The 27402-nt window shown below is 42.5% G+C and overlaps 1 protein-coding gene across 1 annotated transcript; it reads left to right on the plus strand.

Annotated features, from left to right (window-relative positions):
• The first annotated feature begins 238 nt into the window (after positions 1–238).
• LOC143768294 (stromelysin-2-like) lies at positions 239–14077 on the plus strand. The gene is made up of 8 exons (XM_077256990.1): positions 239–539; positions 2716–2866; positions 3158–3339; positions 3919–4153; positions 9423–9788; positions 9944–10110; positions 12002–12173; positions 13211–14077. The coding sequence occupies exons 1-8, from the start codon at positions 255–257 to the stop codon at positions 13456–13458; spliced, it is 1806 nt and encodes a 601-aa protein (XP_077113105.1). The 5' UTR covers positions 239–254; the 3' UTR covers positions 13459–14077.
• The last annotated feature ends 13325 nt before the right edge of the window (positions 14078–27402 follow it).

The raw sequence follows: 27402 nt of genomic DNA on the forward strand, positions 1-27402 counted from the left end.
AGCGGCAAACTTTGTGGAAGCTAACATTTGTGTCAGTCTCAATTTTGGCCACAATTGTATAAAATGTCAGTAGTCTTTATTCAAAAGAGCCTCCTTTATTAGTTGCAGAACTCCCCTTTAGTTCTTGCGATCTCTATTATGCCCTGGAGTCCTAGGTAGGACAGTATGTTTCTGACATGTTCTTGGTGGGCTTGTTTTTTGTACATTTTTGCACAGAGAATTGTAAGTACACAATACCTGTTTGGACAGGTTTAATGTTCAGCCAGGTTAGAAACGCAAGACCCTGCCTGGGAGTGATCAGTGTGAGAGTCTACAGCGCAGGAATGGCCACAAGATTTTGGCTGGTACATTTAGCCTGTGTTGCATTGCTGATCATTTTACCTTTCGGGTCCTTCAGACCAATTTCTGAAGAAATAGTAGATGATTCCAACGCCTCATCGGTAGAAATTAATGCACCGGCCCCTCCTGTACTGCAGCCTCGTGGAAGGAAACCAGAAGCTCTGGCCCAAATCAGTTCAGAACAATTCAAACTTGCAGCGGTAAGAATTTTTTACATTATGCTTTTCTAGCTGATTTATAAAATGTATATTGTGGAAAGCATGAGACATGGATGTAGGGGGCCACACTGCAAAGCTGAATTTGTCATAATCTTTTGGAATAACTCAATGATCAGTCCAAAATATTTTTTTTCTATTGCATCATATAGACTCTGACATTGGATTTTGTTAGTGAGTACACCATCTTCATCAGGTCTGGTTTAATCCAGTTAACATATGCCTTTATTTATTGTGAAAACTGTTGATAGATCCTCTTATCAACATCTCATGTACAGTTACAGTGGCTAATAAATACAGTGAAAATAATAATAAAAAAGTTTAAATTCCCAACCTTTTCCCTATTAATAAAAAAATAACAACACATATTTGGTGTTGCTACTTCAGTAGAAGGCCGATCTATCAAAATATAAAATTAATCCGATTGGTAAATGGCACAATTAGAAAAACTAAACATCAAAATTGTTTTTTTGGCCACCACAACATTGCAATAAGAGGCTATCAAATATCATATGTACTCCAAAATTATATGTATAAAAATGTCAGCTCAGGTTGCAAAAAATGCTTTCATATAGCAGCCAAAGTCGAACATGACTCGAGTCTTGAAAAATGGTGACAATTGAAATGTTGTTTTTTTTATTTTGTACTAATTTCCAACTTAATTTTCTGGTTAAAAAAAAAAAACCTGTGCATGTTTTGAGAATCATATTGTCAAGTCATTTTACTATATAACGAACTTGGTAAATAAAAAATACTAAAAACTAATGTGGCATTGCACATTTTTTTGCTCTTTTGCCACACAATTTTTTTTCCCAGCTTTCCAGTGTATTACATGATAAAATGAATTGAGCCATTCAAAAGTAAATTTAGTCATACAAAGTGTATTACATGATAAAATGAATGGAGTCATTCAAAAGTAAATTTGGTCATACAAAACCCCTCATACGGCTATGAGGACAGAAAAAAAAAAAGTAGAGGGAGAAGCGGAAATAATGAAAAATAGTCATGTCTGGAAGGAGTTGATGCTGAGTTCACGCATAATTTACCTGCGGTGCAGATTTAAATTCTGAAGCATGTCTAGTGTTTCACACTTTACATTGGACATGCAGTGACTTGACTTGTGTTAGGCTACTTTCACATTAGCGTTGTGCACTGCACGTCGCAATGCGACATTGCGGTGCACCGACGCATACTGTGGAAGCGCCGCACAACGGGGGCAGCGGATGCTGTTTTTCAACGCATCCGCTGCCCCATTGTGAGGTGCGGGGAGGAGAGGGCGGAGTTCCGGCCGCGCATGCGCTGTCGGAAATGGCGGACACGACGCACCAAAAAACGTTACAAGCAACGTTTTTTGGTGGCGACGGTCCGACGCAACACGACGCAACGTCGCACGATGGTTGCGACGTGTGGCAATGCGTCGCTAATGCAAGTCAATGGAGAAAAAACGCATCCTGCAAGCACTTTTGCAGGATGCTTTTTTTCTACAAAACGTCGCATAGCGACGTGCAGTGCATGACACTAGTGTGAAAGAGGCCTTACATGTCAACTGCAGCTGATGAGCGACGAACTGAACATGTGATGCTAATATTCCTTCATTATGGAATGAAGAAACTGGGAAAGAAAAAGTGCAATAAGGTCTTATCCAATGACAATATGGTGTCAGGAAAAGGGGAGATAAACTCACCTTGTTAGGTTGCTCAATGGCAACACATAACGGGCATATAAAACAGCTGTTGCACCGATACCAGTCAAGAGGATGACAATAGATACAGAGAGGAAGACGGAGGCATCACTCATGCGCTGCTGATATCCAAATATCGGTAAAATTAAAACAGGTTTTACAAGTCAATGCGTTACGAGGTCACGCAGGACCTCTTCATCAGGACAAAAGGTTTTGTCCTCATGAAGAGGTCCTGAATGACCTCGAGATGCGTTGACTTTTAAAATTTGTTTTAATATTACTGATATTCTGCTATCAGCAGTGCATGAGTGATGCCTCCGTCTTCCTCTCAATAGTCCTTCATAGCAGACATCCGCTATGATATAATAGTAAAGGCTGCAACTGATGATGCACATAATCTGTGCCGCTCCACTCCGGATAAGGTGCCGGAATATCCCTTTATGCTTGCATTCTATACCATATTTCTTTGTCACCCAACAGGACTACCTGATAGAGTTTGGTTACCTCCCTGATGAGAACTTTACAGATTATCTTGTTCCTGACATGCCATTTATCCCAGAGGACCAGTTGCCAGAAGAGTTCATCAGTGGACTGGAATGGTTCCAGAGGCAGAATGGACTCACAGTCAGCGGTAAGCAGCAAAAGCTACTGTGAAACCTTACTGAGATGAGCAACCAAAATTGCAGTAAAAACTGGACGATTTCTAAGGTTCACTTTTTGGATTTTGCCTTTAACTCTCTACTGAGAACATGTAGAATACAGACAAGTGTCCTACACTAGCTTTGAAGGAGCAGTCAAGCTGACTTTAACAGCAGCAACTTCCATTGCTGCTGTTTAACCGTTAAGATGCATGCATTTAGGCGAAGATTGCAGAAGATTTTTTTTTTAATCTGATACATTCCATTTCCATTGTTTTCTCTAGGTAGAGTGGATGATGAAACTAGTGATGCTATGAAGCTGCCCCGTTGTGGAAAGCATGAGCAGCGCATGTCTTATAATGTGGGCGCCAAGTGGAAAAAAGTTAGCCTAACTTACAAGATCATTAATACTACCGCTCTCTTACCCGACAAACTTGTCCGTGAAGAATTAATTAAAGCCTTGAAGGTATGAATAACTAATCCTTATGGTTTATTTGGAATTACTAAGGTAGAGGTGAACTTCACAAGGATATGTTATAACACCATGTTAATTGGAGGCCAACCCATTTCATTCCAAAGCCAAAGTGGCCTTTTTAGCTATTTCCTATCATAGTTGCACAATCAAGTGAAAGTTATAGATCTCTTGATAATTGTAGGCTTCGTAAAACAAAACTTGGGCTGTAGCCCCTTTAGTTTGATCTTTTGGTTTCCTGCCCGACAGATCCTTACCAATCCTATATCCTAGATCTGATACGATCAGTTTTTCTAGCATTTTTCCATAGGATTCTCTATAGGACTAAAACAAAAAAAATCCAGAAAATGTGTGTACTGTATGTCGCTAATGTAACTATATAAAACGCTATAAAGTATAAAATGCAGTAAAAAGAAACGTTTGTTCATTCACAGCATTAAACCACCGGGAATAACGAAATAAACCCATATTTGGAAAATTAGATCCATCAACAGCAGAATGTTTACAGTTTCATCTACAGAGTAGACATGTCCCCACTTATATTCTTAAATGTTATTACTGTTTTGTTTCCAGGTCTGGGAGAATGTGTCTCCTCTGAAATTTGTGGAAGTAGGTATCAATCAGACTGCTGACATCGATATGTTCTTTGTGTCTGGACAACACAACGATGGAGAACGGAATGCCTTTGATGGCCCCGGTCGTGTTCTTGGCCATGCCTTCATGCCCCCATTCAGCAAAACTAAGAAAGACTTAGATGGAGACTTACATCTAGATAATGATGAGAAGTGGTCAATTAATGAAAAAAAAGGTATCTATCTTTAAAAAGGTGAAATAAGCATTATTGGCAGGACCATATACAGATTAGCATTGCCAAAGCAAGAGTAGGGATAGGAACTGTGAAAGTTATGGATAGAAGCTGTTGAGATAGGGATAAGAACTATGGGGCTGAAGGATAGAGGCTGTCAGGACGGGGATAGGGACAGTGACTTATAGAAAAAAGGTTGTTAAGACACGAACTGTAGATGTAATGATTAGAGACTGTTCAGACTGGGATAGGGACTATGAAGGTGATGGCTAGAGTCTGTTTGGATAGCGACTGTAGTGTGATGTCTAGAAACTGTTAGGATGGGGACAGGGACTGTGGGGATGATGGATAGAGGTTGTTGAGATGTGGATAAGGACAGTGACTGTGATAGAAATAGGCTGTTGAGATACTGACTGTAGGGGTGATGACTATAGGCTATTGGGATAGGGATAGAGACTTTGGGGGTGGAGGCTGTTGGGACCGGGATAGGGACTGTTGGGTGATGGCTAGTGGATCTCGGAATGAAGAAGGAGGCTGTGAGGGTGATGGCTAGAGGTTATCAGGAAGGGGATAGGAATTGTGAGGGTGATGGCTAGATGCTGTCTGAATGGGGATAGGGACAGTAGGGCATGGCAGATGGCTGAAGGCTGACTGGACAGGGATAATGTCCGTGGGGCTGAAGGATCGGAACTGTGGGGATGATGTTTAGAGGTTGTTGGGACAAAAATAGGGCATTGGGTGGTGGCTACAGAAGTCCATGACGTATCATGTTTTCACAGTCTAGATCATGCACTCACATACTAGGATGCTATGTCCATCGTGCTTCCATCTTACCTCAGCAGCACATCTCTTCATGGAGCTAAATTCCGTGAAGAGATCGGAGAGTCTACTGAACTGTGTCCCTCATTTGGTGCAGTGTAGTAGAAAGTTGGTCTCATCTTCCATGGTCTTCAAATAGCAGTGTAGCTACAGTCAATCTTTTCTGGTCTTGTATGTATGTACAGGCTAGATTCAACAGCAACCTGGGGATATTGAGGTTTCTTGGGTTAGGTAGTTTCTCCTGACATGGGGCCAGGTTTAGACTCTTGGTATATGATCATTTTCTGTGATGTGGGTATATCGTTCCTCATGGTGTAGAATATATCCTTTTGGGTTTATCTTATACACATGGTTGTGGAAGTGATGGAGTGCCTGCTGAGACCTCTTTTTATAGTTTAATGTATGACCATTTGTAGGAGGGGTGACAGTTTGAAGTGACCACTCGACAATAGGATTTGTGCTGATTGCATTTTGGTGGATGTCACGTACAGAAGCAGTTGATAGTGATCTGACTGATTACGTATTTCTGGTGACTGATGGCACCTAAATTTGTCAGTAATGGCATAGTCTTCCATGCTCTTGCCTACTAAATTTAGTTAATGGCTTCCAAGAGAGTCTCTTGGTGTGGTTATAAGGTGCAGTGGGTACGGAAAGTATTCAGACTCCTTTAAATTTTTCACTCTTTGTTTCATTGCAGCCATTTGGTAAATTCAAAAAAGTTTATTTTTTTCTCATTAATGTACACTCTGCACCCCATTTTGACTGAAAACCCCCCAGAAATGTAGAAATTATTGCAAATTTATTAAAAAACAAAAGCTGAAATATCACATGACCATAACAGACCTTTTGCTCATTATTGAGTAGAAGCACCCTTTTGAGCTAGTGCAGCCATGAGTCTTCTTGAGAATGATGCAACACGTTTTTCACACCTGGATTTGGGGATCCTCTGCCATTGTTCCTTACAGATCCTATCCAGTTCCATCAGGTTGGATGGTGAACATTGGTGGACAGCCATTTTCAGGTCTCTCCAGAGATGCTCAATTGGGTTTAGGTCAGGGCTCTGGCTGGGCCAGTCAGGAATGGTCCCAGAGTTGTTCTGAAGCCAATCCTTTGTTATTTTAGCTGTGTGCTTAGGGTCATTGTCTTGTTGGAAGTTGAACCTTTGGCCAAGTCTGAGTTCTAGAGCACTCTGGAAGAGATTTTTATACAGGATATCTCTGTACTTTGCTGCATTCATGTTTCCTTCAATGACAACCAGTCGTCCTGTCCCTGCAGCTGAAAAACACCCCCATAGCATGATGCTGCCACCACTATGTTTCACTGTTGGGATTGTATTGGGCAGGTGATGCTGCCACCACTATGTTTCACCGTTGGGATTGTATTGGGCAGGTGATGAGCAGTGCCTGGTTTTATCAATGCATACCGCTTGGAATTATCACCCAAAAGGTCTGTCTTCATCTCATCAGACCAGATAATTTTATTTCTCATAGTCTGGGAGTCCTTCATGTGTTTTTTAGCAAACTCTATGCGGTCTTATATAGACAGATGTGTACCTTTCCAAATAAAGTCCTATCAGTTTAATTAAGCACAGCTGGACTCCAATGAAGGAGTAGAACCATCTCAAAGAGGATCACAAGGAAATGCACGGCATGTGTCTGAGCAAAAGATCTGAATACTTATGACCATGTGATATTTCGTTTTTTCTTTTTTAATAAATTTGCTAAAATTTTTAAATTTCTGTTTTTCTCAGTCAACATGAGGTTCAGAGTGTACATTAATGTGAAAAAATTTAAAGGGGTCTGAATACTTTCCATACCAACTGTATATGATGTCCTAAACTTGTTAAGATTTCCATCACTACAAAACAGATTGAACTTGGATTCATCCGACCACAACACCTTAGACCAATCTGACTCTCTCCATTGGTGGTGTTCTTTCGACAAACTCAAATTGGACCTTCCGGTTCTTTGCAGACATAAATGGTTTCTTGACTAGAACTTGTGCATTCAACCCTACCGCTCTTAGCTGTCGCACCACAGATGGTGACTCACTTTGACCCCATATTCTTCATTCATTTCATGTGAAGTTTGCACAGCACTTTTATGGACTTCAGATACTGACTTTTTCTTAATAATGTAATCAACTTTGGAGGAAGTTTTCCATTGTCGTCCATTTCTAGGTTTGTCAGCTGTTCCATAACCTTCCTTTTCTTTCTTTAGTATACATGACACTTGTCTCTGAAAACAGATGAGTGCCATATTTCCCTCTTTTTTTGGCTTTTGACTGACTTCACTCTCAGAATAATAAGCTTCCAGACATGTGGTGATAAATTTGTCTTTGTCTTTGCCATGTTTTGAACTTAAGAACACACAAACAAAAATATTTGCATACACATGATTACCCAAAAATTTGACTACCCATGACAAAATTTGCAAAACATTTGGCCCAGCAAATGATAAATACTAACACATAAAGGAATAAAACAATGTCAAACACAATTTTCATCTTTATCACAACTCACAACAACCAGACCGAAGTAATCACACTTTAAAAAAAAAAACAAAAAACTTTTGGTTGCTACTGTAGTATAAACAGTCCCTAGTAGGCACTACAGGGCTATTAGCCTTCCTACCCGTGGAGGTTGGTTCCCTAAACATTCAACATTTGGCTGTCCCTGTTAACCCTGGTGTTCCCTAAAGTAAATACTCACAGTTAAAATAACACATACACACAAATAACGTGATTGCTAGATTAGTTCTCCTAGACCTTTTGGCAGAGAGATTTGTAAATATTTGTTGATAATTGATAGTTGGCAAATACATCTATCATTGAACTAGTTATAGCAGCTAGGAATATCACACAAAGTGATTTAAATAGATGAATTGTAAAATTGTCTATCTAGCGATTCAAAGTGCACTCATGCATAACTGTTCATAGCAGATTCCATATATTGAAGAAAAAGATGTTGGGAGATCTTTTAGATGAATCTTGATGTTAATCTGTCAGACCCCTATTGTCCCCTTATTACACTTATACAAGGTGCTACAGTTGTGCTCAAAAGTTTACATACCCCAGTAGAATTTTTGCTTTCTTGGCCTTTTTTTTTTACAGAGAATATAAATGATAACACCAAAACTTTTTCTCCACTCATGGTTAGTGGTTGGGTGAAGCCATTTATTGTCAAACTACTGTGTTTTCTCTTTTTAAATCATAATGACAACCCAAAACATCCAAATGACCCTGATCAAAAGTTCACGTACCTCATTTCTTAATACCATGTATTGCCCGTTCTAACATCAATGACCGCTTGAAATCTTTTGTGGTAGTTGTGGATGAGGTTCTTTATTTTCTCAGATGGTAAAGCTGCCCACTCTTTTTGCAAAAAGTCTCCAGTTCCTGTAAATTCCTGGGCTGCCTAGCATGAACTGCAAGCTTGAGATCTCCCCAGAGTGGCTCAATGATATTGAGGTCAGGAGACTGAAATGGCCACTCCAGAACCTTCACTTTGTTTTGCTGTAGCCAATGACAGGTCGACCTGGCCTTGTGTTTTGGATCGTTGTCATGTTGGAACGTCCAAGTACGTCCCATGCGCAGCTTCCGGGCTGATGAGTGCAAATTTGCCTCCAGTATTTGCTGATAATGTGCTGCATTCATATTTCCTTCAACTTTGACCAAGTTTCCTGTGCTTTTGTAGCTCACACATCCCCAAAACATCAGCGATCCACCTCCGTGCTTTACAGTAGGAATATGGTGTTCCTTTCATCATAGGCCTTTTTGACCTCTCTACAAATGTAATGTTCATGGTTGTGACTAAAAAGTTCAATTTTGGTCTCATCACTCCAAATTACCTTGTTCCAGAAGTTTTGAGGCTTGTCTCTGTGCTGTTTTGCATATTGTAGGAGAGATACTTTTTGGTATTTGCGCAGTAATGGCTTTCTTCTGGCAACTCAACCATGCAGCCCATTTTTCTTCAAGTGCCTCCTTACTGTGCATCTCAAAACAGCCACACCACTAGTTTTCAAAGACTCCAGTGTTTCAGCTGATGTTATTTGTGGGTTTTTCTTTGCATCCTGAAAATTTTTCCTGGCTGTTGTGGACAATATTTTTGTTGGTCTACCTGACCGTGGTTTTGTTTTTACAGAGTCCCTGATTTTCAATTTGTTATTCACATTTTGAACGCTCCTGACTGGCATTATCAATTCCTTGGATATCTTTTTGTATCCCTTTCCTGTTTTTTACATTTAAACTACCTTTTCCTGTAGATCCATTGACAATTCTTTTGCTTTCCCCATGGATTACAATCCAGAAACGTCAGTGGATGGATGAAAGATGCAAGAGTCTGTCTGGATCCCAGAAACTCACTCAGCTTTTAGGCACACACACTAATTACAAACAAACAGGTCACAGGTGAGGATGTTACCATGTTCACATTTTAAGTTCTATGCTGTTTTAGGTGTGAACCTCCTTCAAGCGGCTGCCCATGAACTTGGACATTCGTTGGGGCTGGATCACTCCACAATTTCCGAAGCCCTAATGGCACCAACCTACAAAGGCTACAAGCCATTATTCCAGCTCCACCAGGATGATATAGAAGCGATCCAAGCTCTGTATGGAAAGCCTTCAAAGAAAACCGATGCCAGTTCATCTTCCACGTCATCAGGAGGTTCCTCAAAAGCTGTGACACCCAGTGTCACTTCTAACTCCAAGATTACAGAAGACAAAAAAGACCCCAAAAAACAAACTATTGTCAACTTATGTAGTGAGGAACCGATAGACACTTTTGTGTCTACCATGGATGGATCCATTTACTTATTCAAAGGTAAGTCTGGGTCAAATCTCATGTGTCTCGTAGAGTATTCTCACATCCAGTGAAGCCACCAGATCTATCTATCTATGTGAAATATACCCCACACTGTCGGAACATGGCACAGGGCAGTCATGGACATGCTCAATAGGACTCTTTATAATTTGTAGGGGAATATTTCTGGGATCTAAGCCATGGAAAGCTACCGATGTCCCCAAAGAAGAAATACCCACAACTGATTTCTGCAAAATGGAAAGAGCTTCCATCGTCGATCGATGCAGCAGTTAGGATGCAAAACCCAACGGCAAAGCAAGATGGGAAAATCTTCTTTTTCAAGGTATTTTAATTATTGTTTGGTAATCTTTCAAAACTTTGAAATATTATGGAGGTTTCAAACTCTCAATTTTTTTTTTTAACTGAAAGAAATCCACCTTGGCCTCATCCAAACGCCAGTTTTTTAGTTTTTTTTCATACGAGTGAAACAAAATGAGACCTAAGAGAAGGCATTGGATTTCCTAAGGCCGTGGTTAAAGTCCAGGAAGTGCGGATTGCTGGGGTCTCATCAATCAGACTTCCAGAAATCAGCTAGTTGTCACCTGTCTTATGGTTTTTAGGAAACTCTCTTTTTTTATGGGTTGTCTGATACAAAGCTAAAATAATCCACACTCATTAAAAAAAATATATCAGCCCTGTGATCCGTTTGCAACACATATCATTGCCTAGGTCTGGCTCTAACGAAAAGTCAACAGATGTCAGGTTGAGAGCTTGTCTATGCCTATAAGACCACATACACACATACATTTTGTCACTGACTCCGAACGCAGACCTGTCACAGGTCTCCTGACCCGAACTTGACAACTTCATAGTCATATTGTATGAGACTGTAACATTTGGGTAAGAACACTGCGTGGCCAGCAAAGTATTGCTTGGTAAATATGGGACACATACACCCCAGGACATTATGTCACATCGGACATCAAGACTTTGTATAATGTCCTGTTAAGCAATGTACTCATGCAAAGAGTAGAGTAGATACATTCTTTGAAGCCATTATGCAAGTTACCAGATAACGAGTGCACAACCTTGATCTTGTGATTGACCACATACACCTGACCAGTCCAGCCATGTCCATGTTTGCTCAGGAAAATAATTAACCTTTCAATAAATGTACAGTATCTATATACTTTGAGTTACATGTGACTCAGAGTAATACTGACCAATCAGATTGTTTTTCACTTGGGTAATGTTGGATAGTGATCGTAAATACAACCAATTTTGGAATTTACTGCTCATTAATATCTCAAGAATGTCTGAAAATTTTAACGCTTTTTTTTTTGCTTACACCTCAATGCCTTGGATACTGACCACCTCTGTTAGACAGCAGAATAATGCTTACTTACAAGCTCTTTTACAAGCACTGTTTTGAAGCTGGCCAGCATTACTGGAGCGCACTATTAACTCCTAATCCTGGGCAACTTACAAGCTAGGTGGCAGCGGACATCTGTCTCCTAGGCAACAAGCTGTAAACAAAAGAAAAGTGTGAATATCTCAAGAAATTACTGCAAATTTTAATAAGCGATGAATTGAAAAAGTAGCTTTATTCGACAATACCCATTTATGAAGATGTGAATTTTAGGCATTTAATGCTCTTTGCTCAAATCTAATGATAAGCAAGATAAGACAAGGGAGTGAACCTGTGTAAGACTAATTTATAACTGGCAACTGGAGACAGCGAGCTAGGGGTTTATATAGTGTGAAGGTCAGCCCAAAGCTCAGAATGGAGCTAGTAAAATAACATGTTCAGAAAGTAACCCCCATGCTCACTGCCTGTACAGCACAAGTCCCAGAATATTAAACAGTTAAAAAAGGTAAAAAAATAAAAACCAGTCTAATTCAAAATTCCAGCTACCTCCAATCTATCATTTTCTAATTTTTTCTTAATAAGCTTTGGGTCAGGCCTATATAAAATGAAGACAATCTAGGGCTATCTGCCATAGTGGTAGGATACACGTGTTCACAGGTAAAGGAGAATTATTTTTCTTGACGAGGTTCATAGGAATCCTAAGGTGTCTAATACTATTTGTAGGATCTATGTTGAAAATGTGTGACTTTATGGACTGCAGTACAGACATGGGAACACATACAAAGACATACAGTAGCTAATGTATAGGATTTGCTTTTATTTCAATTCTTTGTTTTGCTTTGGTTTTTTTGTTTTTTTTTAACAGGGAGACCAGTACTGGAAATATGACAATGATAAAATAGAACCTGGCTATCCAAAGCTGATAAAAGAAGGATTTCCTGGGATTCCTAACAGTGTTGATGCTGCATTCACCCAGCCTGCGATCATAGCAAAAGGAAACAAAGTTATTCGGGAGGAGAGAATATTCTTCATTAAAGGTAAGATTAAAGGTATGCTTATGGGGGAACCCCTTTTCAGTAACTGAAAAGGGGTGCACTCTCAGTGGACACCTCTTAACATGGCTTCCATGGACAGGCTTTGCACGAATATCTCCATCTAGCAGGTCCCAGGAGAAACCTGTCCTTCACCCTTTAATACTTGCACAGGGATCGGGACTTATACAGGCAGCCCTGGTTTGAGTTCACAAAATGGCTAATTGGTGGAGTGGGCTGACAGAGGATGGTCAGAAAGCTGCCTCAGGATGAGTTGTAGCTTCAGGCAGTAGACTAGTCAAAACACGAGCCATTCAGAAACTGCACTCGAAGCAGCAAAGGAACAAGAGTGAACCAGGGTAAGATGAACTTATAACTGGAAACACAGAGCTAGGAGTTTATATAGTTTGAAGCCCAACCCAAGGCTTACACAGCACAGTAAATTAGAAACCTGTTCAGGAATTAACCCCCAAGAGCCACCACAAATGTCAGTATGTTAACCAGAACTGCTGCATTTTTACCACAGGCTGCCGGCAACGAAAGTACCTTGCCACCAGTGACAGTAGAAACAGAGGGGCGGGAGGACAGACCTGGATATTACAGTAGCCTAATCTGTTAGCTGTAGAAGGGTGTAGCATCTCTTGTTCTGGAGGACCCTGCAATACCTGGACAGTCCATCATAGTCACTGAGTGGTATCAGTGCCTCATCTCCTCTGTGGTGGTGCTGAAGAAAGTACCAGAAACCTTTATTATGAGGGTTGTCCCATCAACAGCATATATCACTTTTCCACAGGATAAGTGATGAACATAGGATAGCTGGGGAAATCTGGCAAATTCTGAAAATGGATGGCTAGGGTTTTCGTGTGAAAAAATGGTAGTGAGCAAGTCAGACTACCCCAGTGAATGGAACAGTGGTTGTACATGCTTAGTACTATTACACTCACAAGGGACTTTTGGACCCTAGCAATCCTACATTTACCAACTATCGCTTTATGTTCTACTCATAATACCTGATATCACAAAAATATACCTTTAATCTTAAGGGAAGAAATTCTTCCTGTATGACCCGGTGGCCGGCAACAGCTCAAGTCCACAGATGCTACAAGATGACTGGTTTGGGGTGAAGCTTCCCATCACTGCAGCTCTCAGTCTGAAGAATGAGATGTATCTCATCGGGAAAAAAAAGTTCCAGAAGATCCTTCTACTCACTTACTCACAGAACCGGGTCTACGGCAACATTCATCAAGCTAAGAATCTCGATCGGTTGATAGTGTGTGACACTACTAAGTAAAAACAAGTTTCTGGGCTATAATTTTCATTATCTACTATTATTCATGTAATTGTTAATATTTGTTTTAATTTTTTCCTATAAATTATCAAATACAAAGCAAAGTTATATCCTACGAGAAAAAAGTAAAACCGGTTAATAAAATGTTCTTAAAAACCTCTAGTAGAGCATTCCTCAGCTATGTTTGTATCTAAAACATGTATGTCCAATCTTCCATAGGAAATGGCATTTGAATCATTTGTCTCTCCAAGCAGCATACTGTATATTCTAAGGGGATTAAAACTAGGAGAGTCCTTGGTGGAGGAGGATCTGGGTTTACTTGTAGATCAGACTAAATAACAACATGCAGCCGGATATTTTCATGTATGGACCAGTCATGGACTCACGGGACTTGGGCGTAGTACCACCACTTTATCAAGTGTTGGCGTTTGGAGAAGAGACTAAGGTGGGATAAAAGCTGAATATCAGGAACAGAGTGGAATATAAAAAAATGTATTACATATTTTATTATTTTACTATTTGCAGAACTTTTACTGCATTTCTTTTGATTTTGGTGCTTTGAGATTATTCACCAGTTTATACGTTTTTTTTATCCATCTTACAGTGTACTTCCTCTCCTCAGTTAAGACTATGAAGCCCTGATTGTGTTTCATCCCTTGATAAAGTAACTCATGTTGCCTACAGTCTCAAACTTTCTTCTTCAATTGATAAATATTGTGGGCATTAGAGATGAGTGAGTCAGTTTGGTCTGGTGGTTAGATCAGTCCTTCGCGGCCTCTTATCTTGCCGTAATCCCAGCTTCTTTCTTGATTAGTAGTTTTGGCACAACGTCGTTGTTGCAGCATGCTGCGCACATGATCTTGTGCCAGGACTACAAATCCAAACAACAGCTGGGATGGCGGCAGGCAGGCTCGGACTGGCCCATAGGGGAACAGAGGAGTCCCCCCAGTGGGCCCCTGTGAAGATACAAGACCCAATCCCACTACACGGTGTTCCAAATTATTATGCAAATTGGATTTAAGTGTCATAAAGATTTAATTGTTTTGTTTTTCAAATAAACTCGTGGATGGTATTGTGTCTCGGGGCTCAATGGATCACTGAAATCAATCTTAAACACATGTGATAATTGGTTTTCCAGGTGATTCTAATTAAAGGAAAACTACTTAAAAATGATGAAAAATTATGTTCCACATTATTAAGCAGGTCACAGTTTTCAAGTAACATGGGAAAGAAAAAGGATCTCTCTGCTGCTGAAAAGCATCAAATAGTGCAATGCCTTGGTGAAGGGATGAAAACATTAGAAATTTCCTGAAAACTTAAGCGTGATTATCGTACTGTTAAGAGATTTGTGGCTGTTTTTGAGCACAAATGTGTTTGTGCTGATAAAGGCAGAATGAGGAAGATTTCTGCCAGGCAAGTTCATCGGATTAAAAGAGCAGCTGCTAAAAAGCCATTACAAAGCAGCAAACAGATATTTGAAGCTGCTGGTGCCTCTGGAGTCCCTCTAGCCTCAAGGTGTAGGATCCTTCAAAGGCTTGCTGTGGTGCATAAACCTACTATTTGGCCACCCTTAAACAGTGTTCACAAGCAGAAATGGTTGCATTGGGCCCACACATACATGAAGACTAATTTTCAAACAGTCTTGCTTACTGGTAAGTGTTGAGCAACCATGGATGGTCTAGATGGATGGAGTAGTGGATGGTTGGTGGATGGCCACCATGTCCCAACAAGGCTTCAACATCAGCAAGGAGGTGGAGGAGTCATGTTTTGGTCCGGCATCATGGAGAAACAGCTGGTAGGGCCCTTTAAGGTTCCTGAAGGTGTGAAAATGACCTCTGCAAAGTATATAGAGTTTCTGACTGACAACTTTCTTCCATGGTATAAAAAGCAGATAGTGCCTTCAGGAGAAAAATCATCTTCATGCATGACAATGCACCATCTAATGCTGCAAAGAATACCTCTGAGTTTTTGGCTGCTATGGGCATAAAAGGAGATAACTCATGGTGTGGCCTCCATCTTTCCCTGACCACAACCCTATAGAGAACCTTTAGAGGATCATCAAGCAAAAGATCTATGAGGGTGGGAGGCAGTTCACATCCAAACAGCAGCTCTGGGAGGCTATTCTGACTTCAGGCAAAGAAATACAAGCAGAAACTCTCCAAAAACTCACAAGTTCAATGGATGCAAGAATTGTGAAGGTGATATCAAAGAAGGGTTCCTATGTCAACATGTAACTTGGCCTGTTAGGATGTTTTGGAGTTAAATAGATTTTTTGTTCAGTGGTTGTGACCTCCTAATGCTGTAAATTCCACAAATGAGGATTTTCAGTTCTTTAAAACATATCAAATGTTTAGAAATTCTACTTTTGCCTAATAATTTGGAACAGTGCATTTTAAGTTTTTTTTCACTTTGCAGATTATACTGTTATCATTGGGAGGTTTATTCAGTAAAATTCGATGTATAATCTAATGGGTAATGACTTTTATTAGACTGACTGTCATTTGCACCGGCCATTTAGGAAAATCCGATAAAAATGTCATTTGCATAATAATTTGGAACATAGTGTATATGGGTAATACTTGGCATAATTCACATGGTTTACTCTGTACAGAAAAAAACAGCATCTCATCATTCATTAACCAAGCTACCTAGTTTATTATTATAGAGAGATATAGGTAAATTTGTGAATGAGAGTAGTGCAATGTTTGTATGCAGGTGAAAAGTGGGCCCTCAAAGTCATTGTTACTGGTGGGCCCTTGGCACCACAGTCCGACACTGGCTGCAGGTAGAAGGTGTATTGTAGAGCTCTGGTCCAGCAACCTTGGTACAGCAAGTTAATTTACTCATCTCTAGTGCACATCAGATGGCAATTGTGGAGACAAAAACGAAAAACATAAATGTAGGGCAACTTCAGAGTGGTCCGCTCATCAGTTACACTGTGAACGTGAAGCCGCCATTGCCATCGTCAGCTGACCCTCCCATAGAAATCTACTATATAATTGTCTAAGGGGTACTTCCGTCTGTCTGTCCCGGATATTCATTGGTCGCGGCCAGCCAGTGGGCGTAGACAAAAGGGCAGGGGAGGCCAGGAAGTATGCAGAGCGAGTCCCCGCCCACTCCGTACAGGCCCGGTCAGAAGCGCTGTAAAAGTGGCGGAGTCGCCATGAGGACGGGTGAGCCGGCCGAGACCATGGGCACTGTTGGGCCTACCCCGGCAAAAAGCCGGGGACGAAATTAGCGGCCGCGGGTCGCAGCCAGCCAGTACAGGCCCGTCCAGAAGCACTGCAAAGGGGGCGGAGTCACCGTGAGGGAGGTGGAGCCGGCCGGGACCATGGACGCTGTTGGGCCTACCGCCGCCATAAGCCGGGGACTAAATTTGCGGCCGCGGTCAGTGATGACGGCCGCAGTTATTTATAACGGCTGCGACAGAAGGAAACAGCGCAGCACATGCGGCGGTGACAGCGGCGGACGGAAGGTGAGCATATACTACTTGGGATGTGCTATTTACTCTGTGGCTGTGCTATATACTACATTGCTATGCAATATACTACGTGGCTGTGCAACGTGGCTGTGCAATATACTACGTGGCCTGTGGCTGGGCTATATACTATGTGGCTGTGCAATATACTACATGGGCTGTGGCTGGGCTATATACTACGTGTCTGTGCTATATACTACGTGGGCTGGGCAATATACTATGTGGCTGGGCAATATCCTACGTGGCTGTGCAATATACCATGTGGCTGGGCAATATCCCACGTGGCTGGGCAATATCCCACGTGGCTGGGCAATATCCTATGTGGGTGGGCAATATCCTATGTGGGTGGGCAATATCCTACGTGGCTGTGCAATATACCATGTGGCTGGGCAATATCCTACATGGCTGGGCAATATACTACGTGGCTGGGCAATATTCTACGTGGCTGGGCAATATACTATGTGGCTGGGCAATATACTACGTGGACATGCATATTCTAGAATACCCGATGTGTTAGAATCGGGCCACCATCTAGTCTTACATATTGATCTAAGAAACTGTACAAAGAATACTGTATCCAGTATCCTATATACCTGCCATGTATACCTGGAGATATTGGGTTGGCATTGAAGATGAGAGCACGCTGGCTGGTCCTGTTCATGGAGATGCTATCTGGTGGGCACACTTTGCTTTATGCTTTAGGGCACCATCTGGCAGGAACTGAATTATTACTTCTATTAAAGTATAGGTAGCAATACATTTAGCTAAGTTGTCCAATTTATGATGGACAGATAATGCGTAATTCTGCTCATTGGATGAAGGACAATAAGCAAGGTCTCTTCTCAGCTCCACTGATGTGGACGAAGTCCTCCTAGGGTGCCGGTCATACTCTTGTTGAAGATATTCACAAACCAGTAATGCTCCAAATTCCATTTTTGTATCACATGAATGCAGCCATGATAGGACTTGTTTTTGCCTTGGCAGCAAAAATTGTGAGACGATATTGTCTGGTTCGCACATAATGCCATTTTTAAGGAACCATGAAACTGTTTCCTTTTGGTTTCTAAATGCTAATCAGAGAGAAAAGAAAAACAAGTGTACTATATCTTATGTGAAGATGTTTCTACTACTGTATGTCAATGCCAAACTACCTTTGATGGTGATGGAAGAGACAACATGATGTTTGCCTGATCATATAGGATTTTATGGATCCCAGTAGATTCGGCACTTGCATCGTTTTCTTTATAAAGCTCATTATTTACTAAATATACACCATAGAATTAAGGTTGGTCAATGACAGCTATTTTTTGTGCCATATCTTCTTTTAAATGGGAATCTGTCACTAGGTTTTAACTAACTGATCTAAGAGCAGTATGAGATAAGATACCCTGATTCCATTAATATATTACTTACTGGGTTGCTTGTTTCAGAATTGGTTAAAAACGTATCTGCTGCAGGTCTAGCAGTTCTCAGAATGTTGAGCTCTGTATAATCCTGCCCACACCACTGATTGACCGTTTTCTGTTTGGCAGCTTTCTGGCTCTGCACAGTGCAATCATTGGCGGGAGTGTGGTTGGACTACCTGGCAGCAGGCCACGTAGTCCTTTATTAATTTTGTGCTGATAAACCAGTGCTTTTATTAAAAAAAAAAAAACTACAGCATGCAGCCCAGTAAGTGACACATCGCTGGAATAGGGGGCTATGTATTATGCTTCTCTTAGATTAGGCAGCAAAAACCTTGTGACATGTTAAGGAATCTTTGACAGGGCTGTCTATATGATATTGCTTTATGCAGCCATATATCAGACCAGTTTGTGACATTAAGTGGTAGATAGCAGTTGGTGCTTTTAAAAATCTGTGGAGAACGAGGGAGCAGATAGACAGACATTCTGCTGCAAGTTCTCCTGAAACATCAGTTAAAGTTTTCCACAAAAGTTTTTGAACACCCAACTGCTATCTATTTTCATTGGTAAAATCTATATTCAGTGAGGACAGATTTTCCTGTTACTAAGACAGGAAATGACAGTTTGTGCCTTCAAAATTCTATGGAGAAGGGAGAAGATACAGACAAACATTCTGCTGCAAGTTCTCGTGAAATATGTTACAGTTCTCCATAGACCTTTGAGCACAAGTTGTCATCCAGTGTGTCAGTAATGAGAAAATCTGTCTTTACTGAACGTAGATTTTTACCCACAAAATGGGAATTTTAAGAATGATCAGTCTAGGAGGAGAAAGCTACTCTAAGGAAAATGTAGCATCCTATACAATTCCATGCTCAATGGCACTGGGCTCTTCACTAGTCTACAGCTTACATCTGTCTATGGAAATTGCTATATGTTTGGTACTACACAAAGACCCCAATTCATCATTAAGTTTTTTTCAGTTTCCAGAATAATTTGTTCCTTTTTAGTGGCTTTAGTATTTGCACCTTATATAAAGTTATTAGCCAATGTTTTAATCTTTCTTTTCAAGTCTTTTAAAATTAGTTACTCAACAACTTTGCTTGTCTAGATATTTCAAACAGATTCATGAAATCTGGCAGATTTTCAATTTGCCACAGATGGATTTTGCCACTTTAGTGAAGTAAAAAGTTTTAAAAAAAACATCCCACAGAATTCCTCTTATGGTACATGGCCTCCACACTGTTCTCTCCTTTCCATACTAGTCCCCTCTTCACACACACCCTCTGCATACTGTGCCTAGCCACAGTACCCAGTCTCGATATTTTGCCCCTCACCGTTTTCTCCCCCATATCACCCTCTCCCATCCCCCCAACTAACCCCTCACACATCCCCCTGCACATACTCTCTTTGCACATCCCCTCCACCCATACTGCCTCTTCACACATTCCCCTGCCCATACTGTCTCCTCACACATCCTCCCCTGCTCATACTGTCTCCTCACATATCCCCCATCAAGACTCTTTCCTCACACATCCCCTCCCAATACTGTCTCCTCACACATCCCCCTGCACATGCTGTCTCATTGCATATCCTCCTCTGCTCATACGGTCTCCTCGCATATCTCTCCACCACCGCCACCCCGCTCATACTGTCTCTGTAGTCAGAATACCAGGAGGATAGCGGAACAGAGCAGAAGGGATTAAACAGACAGAAGGCCAGAACCGAGGTCCAAGGTCAGACAGCAAAAGATCTACAAACAGAACGCAAGTCAGAGAGAGACAAATCACACAGTAGCTGAATGTACATCTGGCAGAGGTTTGGAAGTAAAAGCCAAATTAAGTAGCCTGGCAATCACCTGAGACAATGAACACCTGCAAACAGCCAGCACCGCCCAATCTGATTGGATGACCGAGCTGTCAGTCAGCACACTGACAGCTCAGCACATCCCTACACCAGATTGCAGTAACTATATCCCAGACACACTGAGGGGTGGAATCGTGACAATACCCCTTTTCTAGGGGTGCCACTGGACTCCCAGGCTTTTCAGGAAATTTTAATGTGAGGCCCTGACTAACCGATCGGTCTCGACTTCTTGAGCTGTAACTGAGGATCTTTCCTCTTGTCAATATGCCCTCCAGTGAATGAGATATTGGAGGGAATTTTGGACCCTATGAGAATCCACAACCAGACGGGGAAGAGGAAGGCAATGCCGAGGGGATGAACTCCTTTAATAGGGATTTATGGAACACATTATGGATGTGTAGGGATGGAGGAAGCCTTAACCCTTTCACGACCTTCGGGTTTTCCATTTTTGCATTTATTTGTTCTCTGTCTTCTCAGAGCCATTACTTTTTAATGTTTTAGTCAATATGGCCATGTGAGGGCTTGATTTTTGCAGTACAAGTTGTACTTTTGAACAGCACCACTGGTTTTACCGTATCTTGTACTGGAAAATTGGGAAAAAATATCAAAGTGCGGTGAAATTGCAAAAAAATGCAATGCCACAATTTTTTTTTACCATGTTAACTAAATGCTAAAACTGACCTGCCATTATGTTTCTGCAGGTCATTATGAGTTCACAGATACTAAACATGTCTAGGTTCTTTTTTAAGTGGTGAAAAAACATTCCAAAGTTCGCCCAAAGAAAAAAATGGCGCCATTATCGGAGACCTGTAGCATCTCCATTTTTCACGATCTCGAGTCATGTGAGGGCTTATTGTTTGCATGCCGAGCTGGTGTTTTTATTGATACCATTTTGAGTCAGATACAATGTCTTGATCACCTGTTATTGCATTTCACTTCAATGTTGTGGTGACCAAAAAAACGTAATTCTGGCTTTTTATTTTTTAACTCGTTACGTCTTTTGGCGATCGGATTAATTCTTTTGATATCTTGATCTGGCGCTAGTGAACACGGCAATACCAAATATGTGTACTTTTGATTTTTTTTGTATTGTTTTATTTTGTATGGGGGTGATTTGAATTTTTATATTTTTAAAAACTTTTTTTTAACTTTTCACTTGCTTCAATAGTCCCCATGGGAGACTAGAATCTGCGATCATGTGATAGCCTGTGCTGCATGTAGCAGGGCTTTAGACCTGCTATGTGTAGCTAAAATGATCATCTGTAGCTGGCGCTCATGGCAGATTGGCAATGACAACCACAGAGGTCTCCTACAGACACCAGGTTGTCATGCCAACCCATCGGTGCACCGTGTTCATGTGACAAGGGTCCAGATGGGCAGGACTAGTGACACACTGTCATGTTAAATGCCGCTGTTGGAAATTTGAAATGTTATCAGCCACGGGTGGATAACCATTCCACCTGCAACTGTTAGGGGCACAGGTCAGCTGATGAAATCAGCTGACATGTGCCAGAAACATGCAGGCTCAGTGCCGGAGGCCGCATGGAGTGCAGGGACACGAACTATGACATATATATACGTCATAGGTTGTGAAGGGGTTCATCTGAATGCCACCAGATTGACCACCTATAGGATCTCATATGGACTAATAAAATTTGGATCCAACTTCACTGACGGCACTTAAGTTTAGTGTTCCTAGATGACAACCAAACCTTATACCCAATCATAAAAAAAGGACCGACCAAACATCTTCTCCAGCCATCTGTTTTTTAGTGAATCTGTGAAGTCCCAATATTATTTTGAACCTTCCTCCAGACATCCCCAAGTGTCTGTACGGCGACCTCCACCCCCAGGACATTTAGAACTAATCCTAGAAAATTAACCAAAATGGGGATGAAAACCATAATTACAGAAAAACTGTGAGATTCCTGTAGACCAGACCTGGCAAAGTGCGGCCCACGGGCAACATCCAGCCCTCTGGCTGTCTCAGTCCACCGAGACATCCGTGGGGCTGGAAACCAGAGGTCCACGGGCCGCACCATGCCTGTCCGCTCGCTGTCTTTGTTGCCTCTGGCCACTTCCTCCACCAATCAGCATGTGAAACAGCTGAAGTGATTACGTAATTTCATTGCATCAGCTGTGTACTGCGGAGAGTCAGCGCACCGGAGGCAGGGAGAGATGCAGAGCGCCAGGGAATGGGACCAAGGTGAGTATGTGGTGTTCTTTTTTTATTTCATGTGTATGGGATGTTTGGGTGGGTATGGGGGGCTATGGAGCTGTCGTGCAGAACATTGGGATGCTATGGGGGTGACATGCTGCACATGGGGAGGCTATGGGGATGCTATGGGGTGACATGCTGCACATGGGGATGCTATAGAGGTGACATGCTGCACATGGGGATGCTATGGAGATAACATGCTGCACATGGGGAGGCTAAAGGGATGTTGTGCTGCACATGAAAAGGCTATGGGGGTGACATGCTGCACATGGGGAGGCTATGGGGGTGACATGCTGCATATGGGGAGGCTATGGGGGTGACATGCTGCACATGGAGAGGCTATGGAGGTAACATGCTGCACATGGGGAGGCTATGGGGGTGTCATTCTGCACATGGCGAGGCTATGGGGGTGACATGCTGCACATTGCGATGCTATGGATGTGACATGTTGCACATGGGGAGGCTATGGGGGTGTCGTGCTGCACATGGGGAGGCTAAAGGGATGTTATGCTGCACAGGAAAAGGCTATGGGCGTGACATGCTGCACATGGGGAGGCTGTAGGGGTGTTATGCTGCACACGGGGATGTTATGGGGTGACAAGCTGCACATGGGGAGGCTATGGGGGTGTCATACTACACATGGGGATGCTATGGGGGATGACATGCTGCACATGGGGATGCTATGGGGTGACATGCTGCATATGGGGAGGCTATGAAAGTGACATACTGCACATGGGGAGGCTATGCAAGTGACATACTGCACATGGGGAGGCTATGGGGGGCCTCATGCAGTATATGGGGAGGCTATGGGGGCCTAATACAGTATATGGAGAGGCTGTGTCGGGCTCATGCAGTATATGGGCAGGCAATGGGGGCCTCATTTAGTATACAGGGATTCTGTGGGCGCCTCATGCAGTATATGGGGAGACTGTGGGGCTCATGCTGTATATGGGGAAGCTGTGTGGGGCTCATGCAGTATATGGGGAGGCTGTGTGGGGTTCATGCTGTATATGGGAAGGCTGTGTTGGGCTTATGCTGTATATGGGGAGGCTGTGTGGGGCTCATGCTGTATATGTGGGGACTGTGTGGGGCTCATGAAGTATATAGGGAGGCTGTGTGGGCCTAATGCAGTATATGGGGAGGTTTTGTGGGTCTAATGCAGTATATGGGGAGACTGTGGGGCTCATACAGTATATAGGGAGACTGTGTGGGGCTCATGCTGTATATGGGGAGGCTGTGTGGGGCTCATGCTGTGTATGGGAAGGCTGTGATGGTCTCATGCTGTATATAGAGAGGCTGTGTGGGGCTCATGCTGTATATAGGGAGCATGTGTGGGGCTCATGCAGTATATATAGGGAGGCTGCGATGGGCTCATACAGTATATAGTAAGGCTGTGTGGGGCTCATGCAGTATATAGGGAGGCTGTGTGGGGCTCATGCTGTATATAGGGAGGCTATGTCGGGCTCATGCTGTATATGGGAAGGCTGTGTTGGGCTCATGCTGTATATAGGGAGGCTATGTCGGGCTCATGCTGTATATGGGAAGGCTGTGTTGGGCTCATGCTGTATATGGGGAGGCTGTGGGGTTCATGCTGTATATGGGAAGGCTGTGATGGGCTCATACAGAATATAGGGAGGCTGTGTGGGGCTCATGAAATATATAGGGAGGCTGTGTCGGGCTCCTGCTGTATATGGGAAGGCTGTGTGGGGCTCATGCTGTATATAGGGAGGTTATGTGGTGCTCTTACAGTATATAAGGGGCTGTGGGGGGTTCATACGATATATAGGGGGCCAGCATACTTAATTCTGCTCAATATTAAATGACATAACTAATATTAATATTAATTATCAATAATATAATAATTATAATATATCAATATCAATATTGAGTAGAAATCATTTCAGCCTATTGGTTCGGCCCTCCACAACAGTCACGGTCTCTCATGTGGCCCCTCGGGAAAATTAATTGCCCACTCCTGCTATAGAATGATTTACTTGACTGTTAAAAGCAAGTCAATCCTGAGTTTACTACAAAAAGCTCTCCAGAATTTAGAGACAAATGCATTCCCCTATCAGACACAATGTTGAGAGGGATCCCATGTAACCTTACAATATGAGAAATAAACAACTTGGAAAGTTTCTCTGCATTAGGTAATCCAGACAAAAGAATAGAATGAGCTTGTTTGCTGAATTTGTCAACTACCATGCAGATAGTAGTTTTCCCACAAGACAGAGGCAAATCTGTAAAGAAATCCATGGACACCATCTATGGTCTTTCTGGAATTGGCAATGGAATCAATTCTTCGGCCAGTTAAGACTGACTTTGGCGCTTGCACAGACTTCACAAGGCGACACAAAATCTTCAATATCATTAAGCATGGACGGCCACCAAAAAAGTCTAGCAATGACTTTCCATGTGGCAGTAACCCCAGGATGACTACTCAAGACAGAATCATGAAATTCACTCTTACGTACACAGGCACAAATAATTTGAACTTTGGAGTAGCGGAAGGAGCTAATGACTGGACTTTATGGATCTCCTCTTCCAATTCCGAGGTTACCATGGAGACCACAATACCCTAAGGAATAATGGAGGATGAAGGTTCTAGAGAAACTGAATTGAGACTACGACTTAATGCTTCTACTTTCACATTCCTAGACCCCCTAGAATAAAATAAATAAAAAAAAACCTAGAAAAAAACAAGGACCATCCAGCCTGTCTAAGAGATAAGCTTTTAGCTGATTCAATGTAAGCTTTATTCTTGTGATTAGTGACCACAGTAAAGGCCCCGTCTCACACAGCGACGCTGCAGCGATACAGACAACGATGCTGATCGCTGCAGCGTCGCTGTGTGGTCGCTGGGGAGCTGTCACACAGACAGCTCTCTCCAGCGACCAACGATCAGGGGAACGACTTCGGCATCGTTGAAACTGTCTTCAACGATGCCGAAGTCCCCCTGCAGCACCCGGGTAACCAGGGTAAACATCGGGTTACTAAGCGCAGGGCCGCGCTTAGTAACCCGATGTTTACCCTGGTTACCAGCGTAAATGTAAAAAAAAACAAACAGTACATACTCACCATCTGTTGCCCGTCAGGTCCCTTGGCGTCTGCTTCCTGCTCTGACTGAGTGCCGCCGTACAGTGAGAGCAGAGCGCAGCGGTGACGTCACTGCTGTGCTCTCACTTTACGGCGGCTCAGTCAGAGCAGGAAGCAGACGCCAAGGGACCTGACGGGCAACAGATGGTGAGTATGTACTGTTTGTTTTTTTTTACATTTACGCTGGTAACCAGGGTAAACATCGGGTTACTAAGCGCGGCCCTGCGCTTAGTAACCCGATGTTTACCCTGGTTACCAGTGAAGACATCGCTGGATCGGTGTCACACAGACCGATTCAGCGATGTCAGCGGGACCTCAACGACCAAAAAAAGGTCCAGGCCATTCTGACACGACCAGCGATCTCGCAGCAGGGGCCTGATCGCTGGTACGTGTCACACATAGCGAGATCGCTACTGAGGTCGCTGTTGCGTCACAAAACTTGTGACTCAGCAGCGATCTCGCTAGCGATCTCGCTATGTGAGACGGGGCCTTAACTGTATGAACAGCTCCCTCCAAAAAAAAATGCCTCTGTTCCTCAGTGGCCAATTTGACAGCAAGTAACTGACTATTCTCAACATCGTAATTTCTTTCCGTCGGAAATTTCGTTTTTTTTTTGAAAACACGGCACATGGACTCATGTGATAAAACTGCCCCTACTCCGAAACATCCATCTCCACGAAGAACGGTTCCTGGAGATAAGGTTGGACCAAAATTGAAGCAGACATGAAACAATTTTAATCAACCTTTATATTTGCACCCTTACGTGTAAGGTCAGTAAGAGGTTTAGCAATCTGTGAAAAACTCTTGTTAAATTTCCTATAATCGTTGGCGAATCCCAGAAAACGCTGCAAAGCCTTAAGATCACGAAATTGAACTCAATCAATTCTGGCCTGCACCTTTCCAGTGTCCATCTTAAACACTTCTGCTGACAAAATAAACCCCAAGAATCAAATTTCCTGAATAGAAAAAAACGTTCTCCCTCAATCTCTGTAACACAACACAGACATGTTCCTGGTGTGAAAATTAAAATATCCAGGTAAATCACAACATATCTTACAATGTAATCAGAGAAAATATCACTCATAAAATTTTGAAACACAGCAGGTGAATTGGATAATCCAAATGGCACGACAAAGTTTTCAAACAGACCCTCCGGTGTTAAAAAGGAGATTTTTGTGTACTCACCGTAAAATCTCTTTCTCTTAGCCTCTAATTGGGGGACACAGGACCATGGGTGTTATGCTGCTGTCCACTAGGAGGCGACACTATGCATAATCTGAAAAAGATTAACTGTGGCTCCTCCTCTGCAGTATACTCCCCTGGATGGCGTCAGCCTTCTCCAGTTTTGTGCAAAAGCAGTAGGAGGAACGTAACATGAATAACATAATTATGCCTGTAAAAAGGCAATTATGTACGAGCTCAAGAAAACAATATGAGAACTCAACAGTTACAACGGCCCGGAAAGGACAGCAGGGTAGGAGCTGTGTCCCCCAATTAGAGGCTAAGAGAAAGAGATTTTACGGTGAGTACACTAAAATCTCCTTTACTCTGTCACCTCATTGGGGAACATAGGACCATGGGACGTCCTAAAGCAGTCCCTGGGTGGGAAGCAATGGACGAATATTGTGCAGACAGGCCCCTATTCTTAGGGCACCGCCGCCTGCAGAACACATCTACCCAGGCTCGCGTCCGCTGAGGACTGGGTATGAACCCTGTAGTGTTTAGTAAACGTGTGTAGGCTAGTCCAAGTGGTCGCCTTACACACTTGTGCCGAAGTCTGGTGCCAAATGGCCCAGGAGGCCCCTACCGCCCGTGTAGAGTGTGCCGTAATACCGGCTGGAAGAGGAGAATTCTTAAGGTGGTAGGCCTCTTGTATGGTGGATTTGATC

This window comes from Ranitomeya variabilis, chromosome 1, assembly GCF_051348905.1.
Source record: "Ranitomeya variabilis isolate aRanVar5 chromosome 1, aRanVar5.hap1, whole genome shotgun sequence".
NCBI lineage: Eukaryota > Metazoa > Chordata > Amphibia > Anura > Dendrobatidae > Ranitomeya > Ranitomeya variabilis.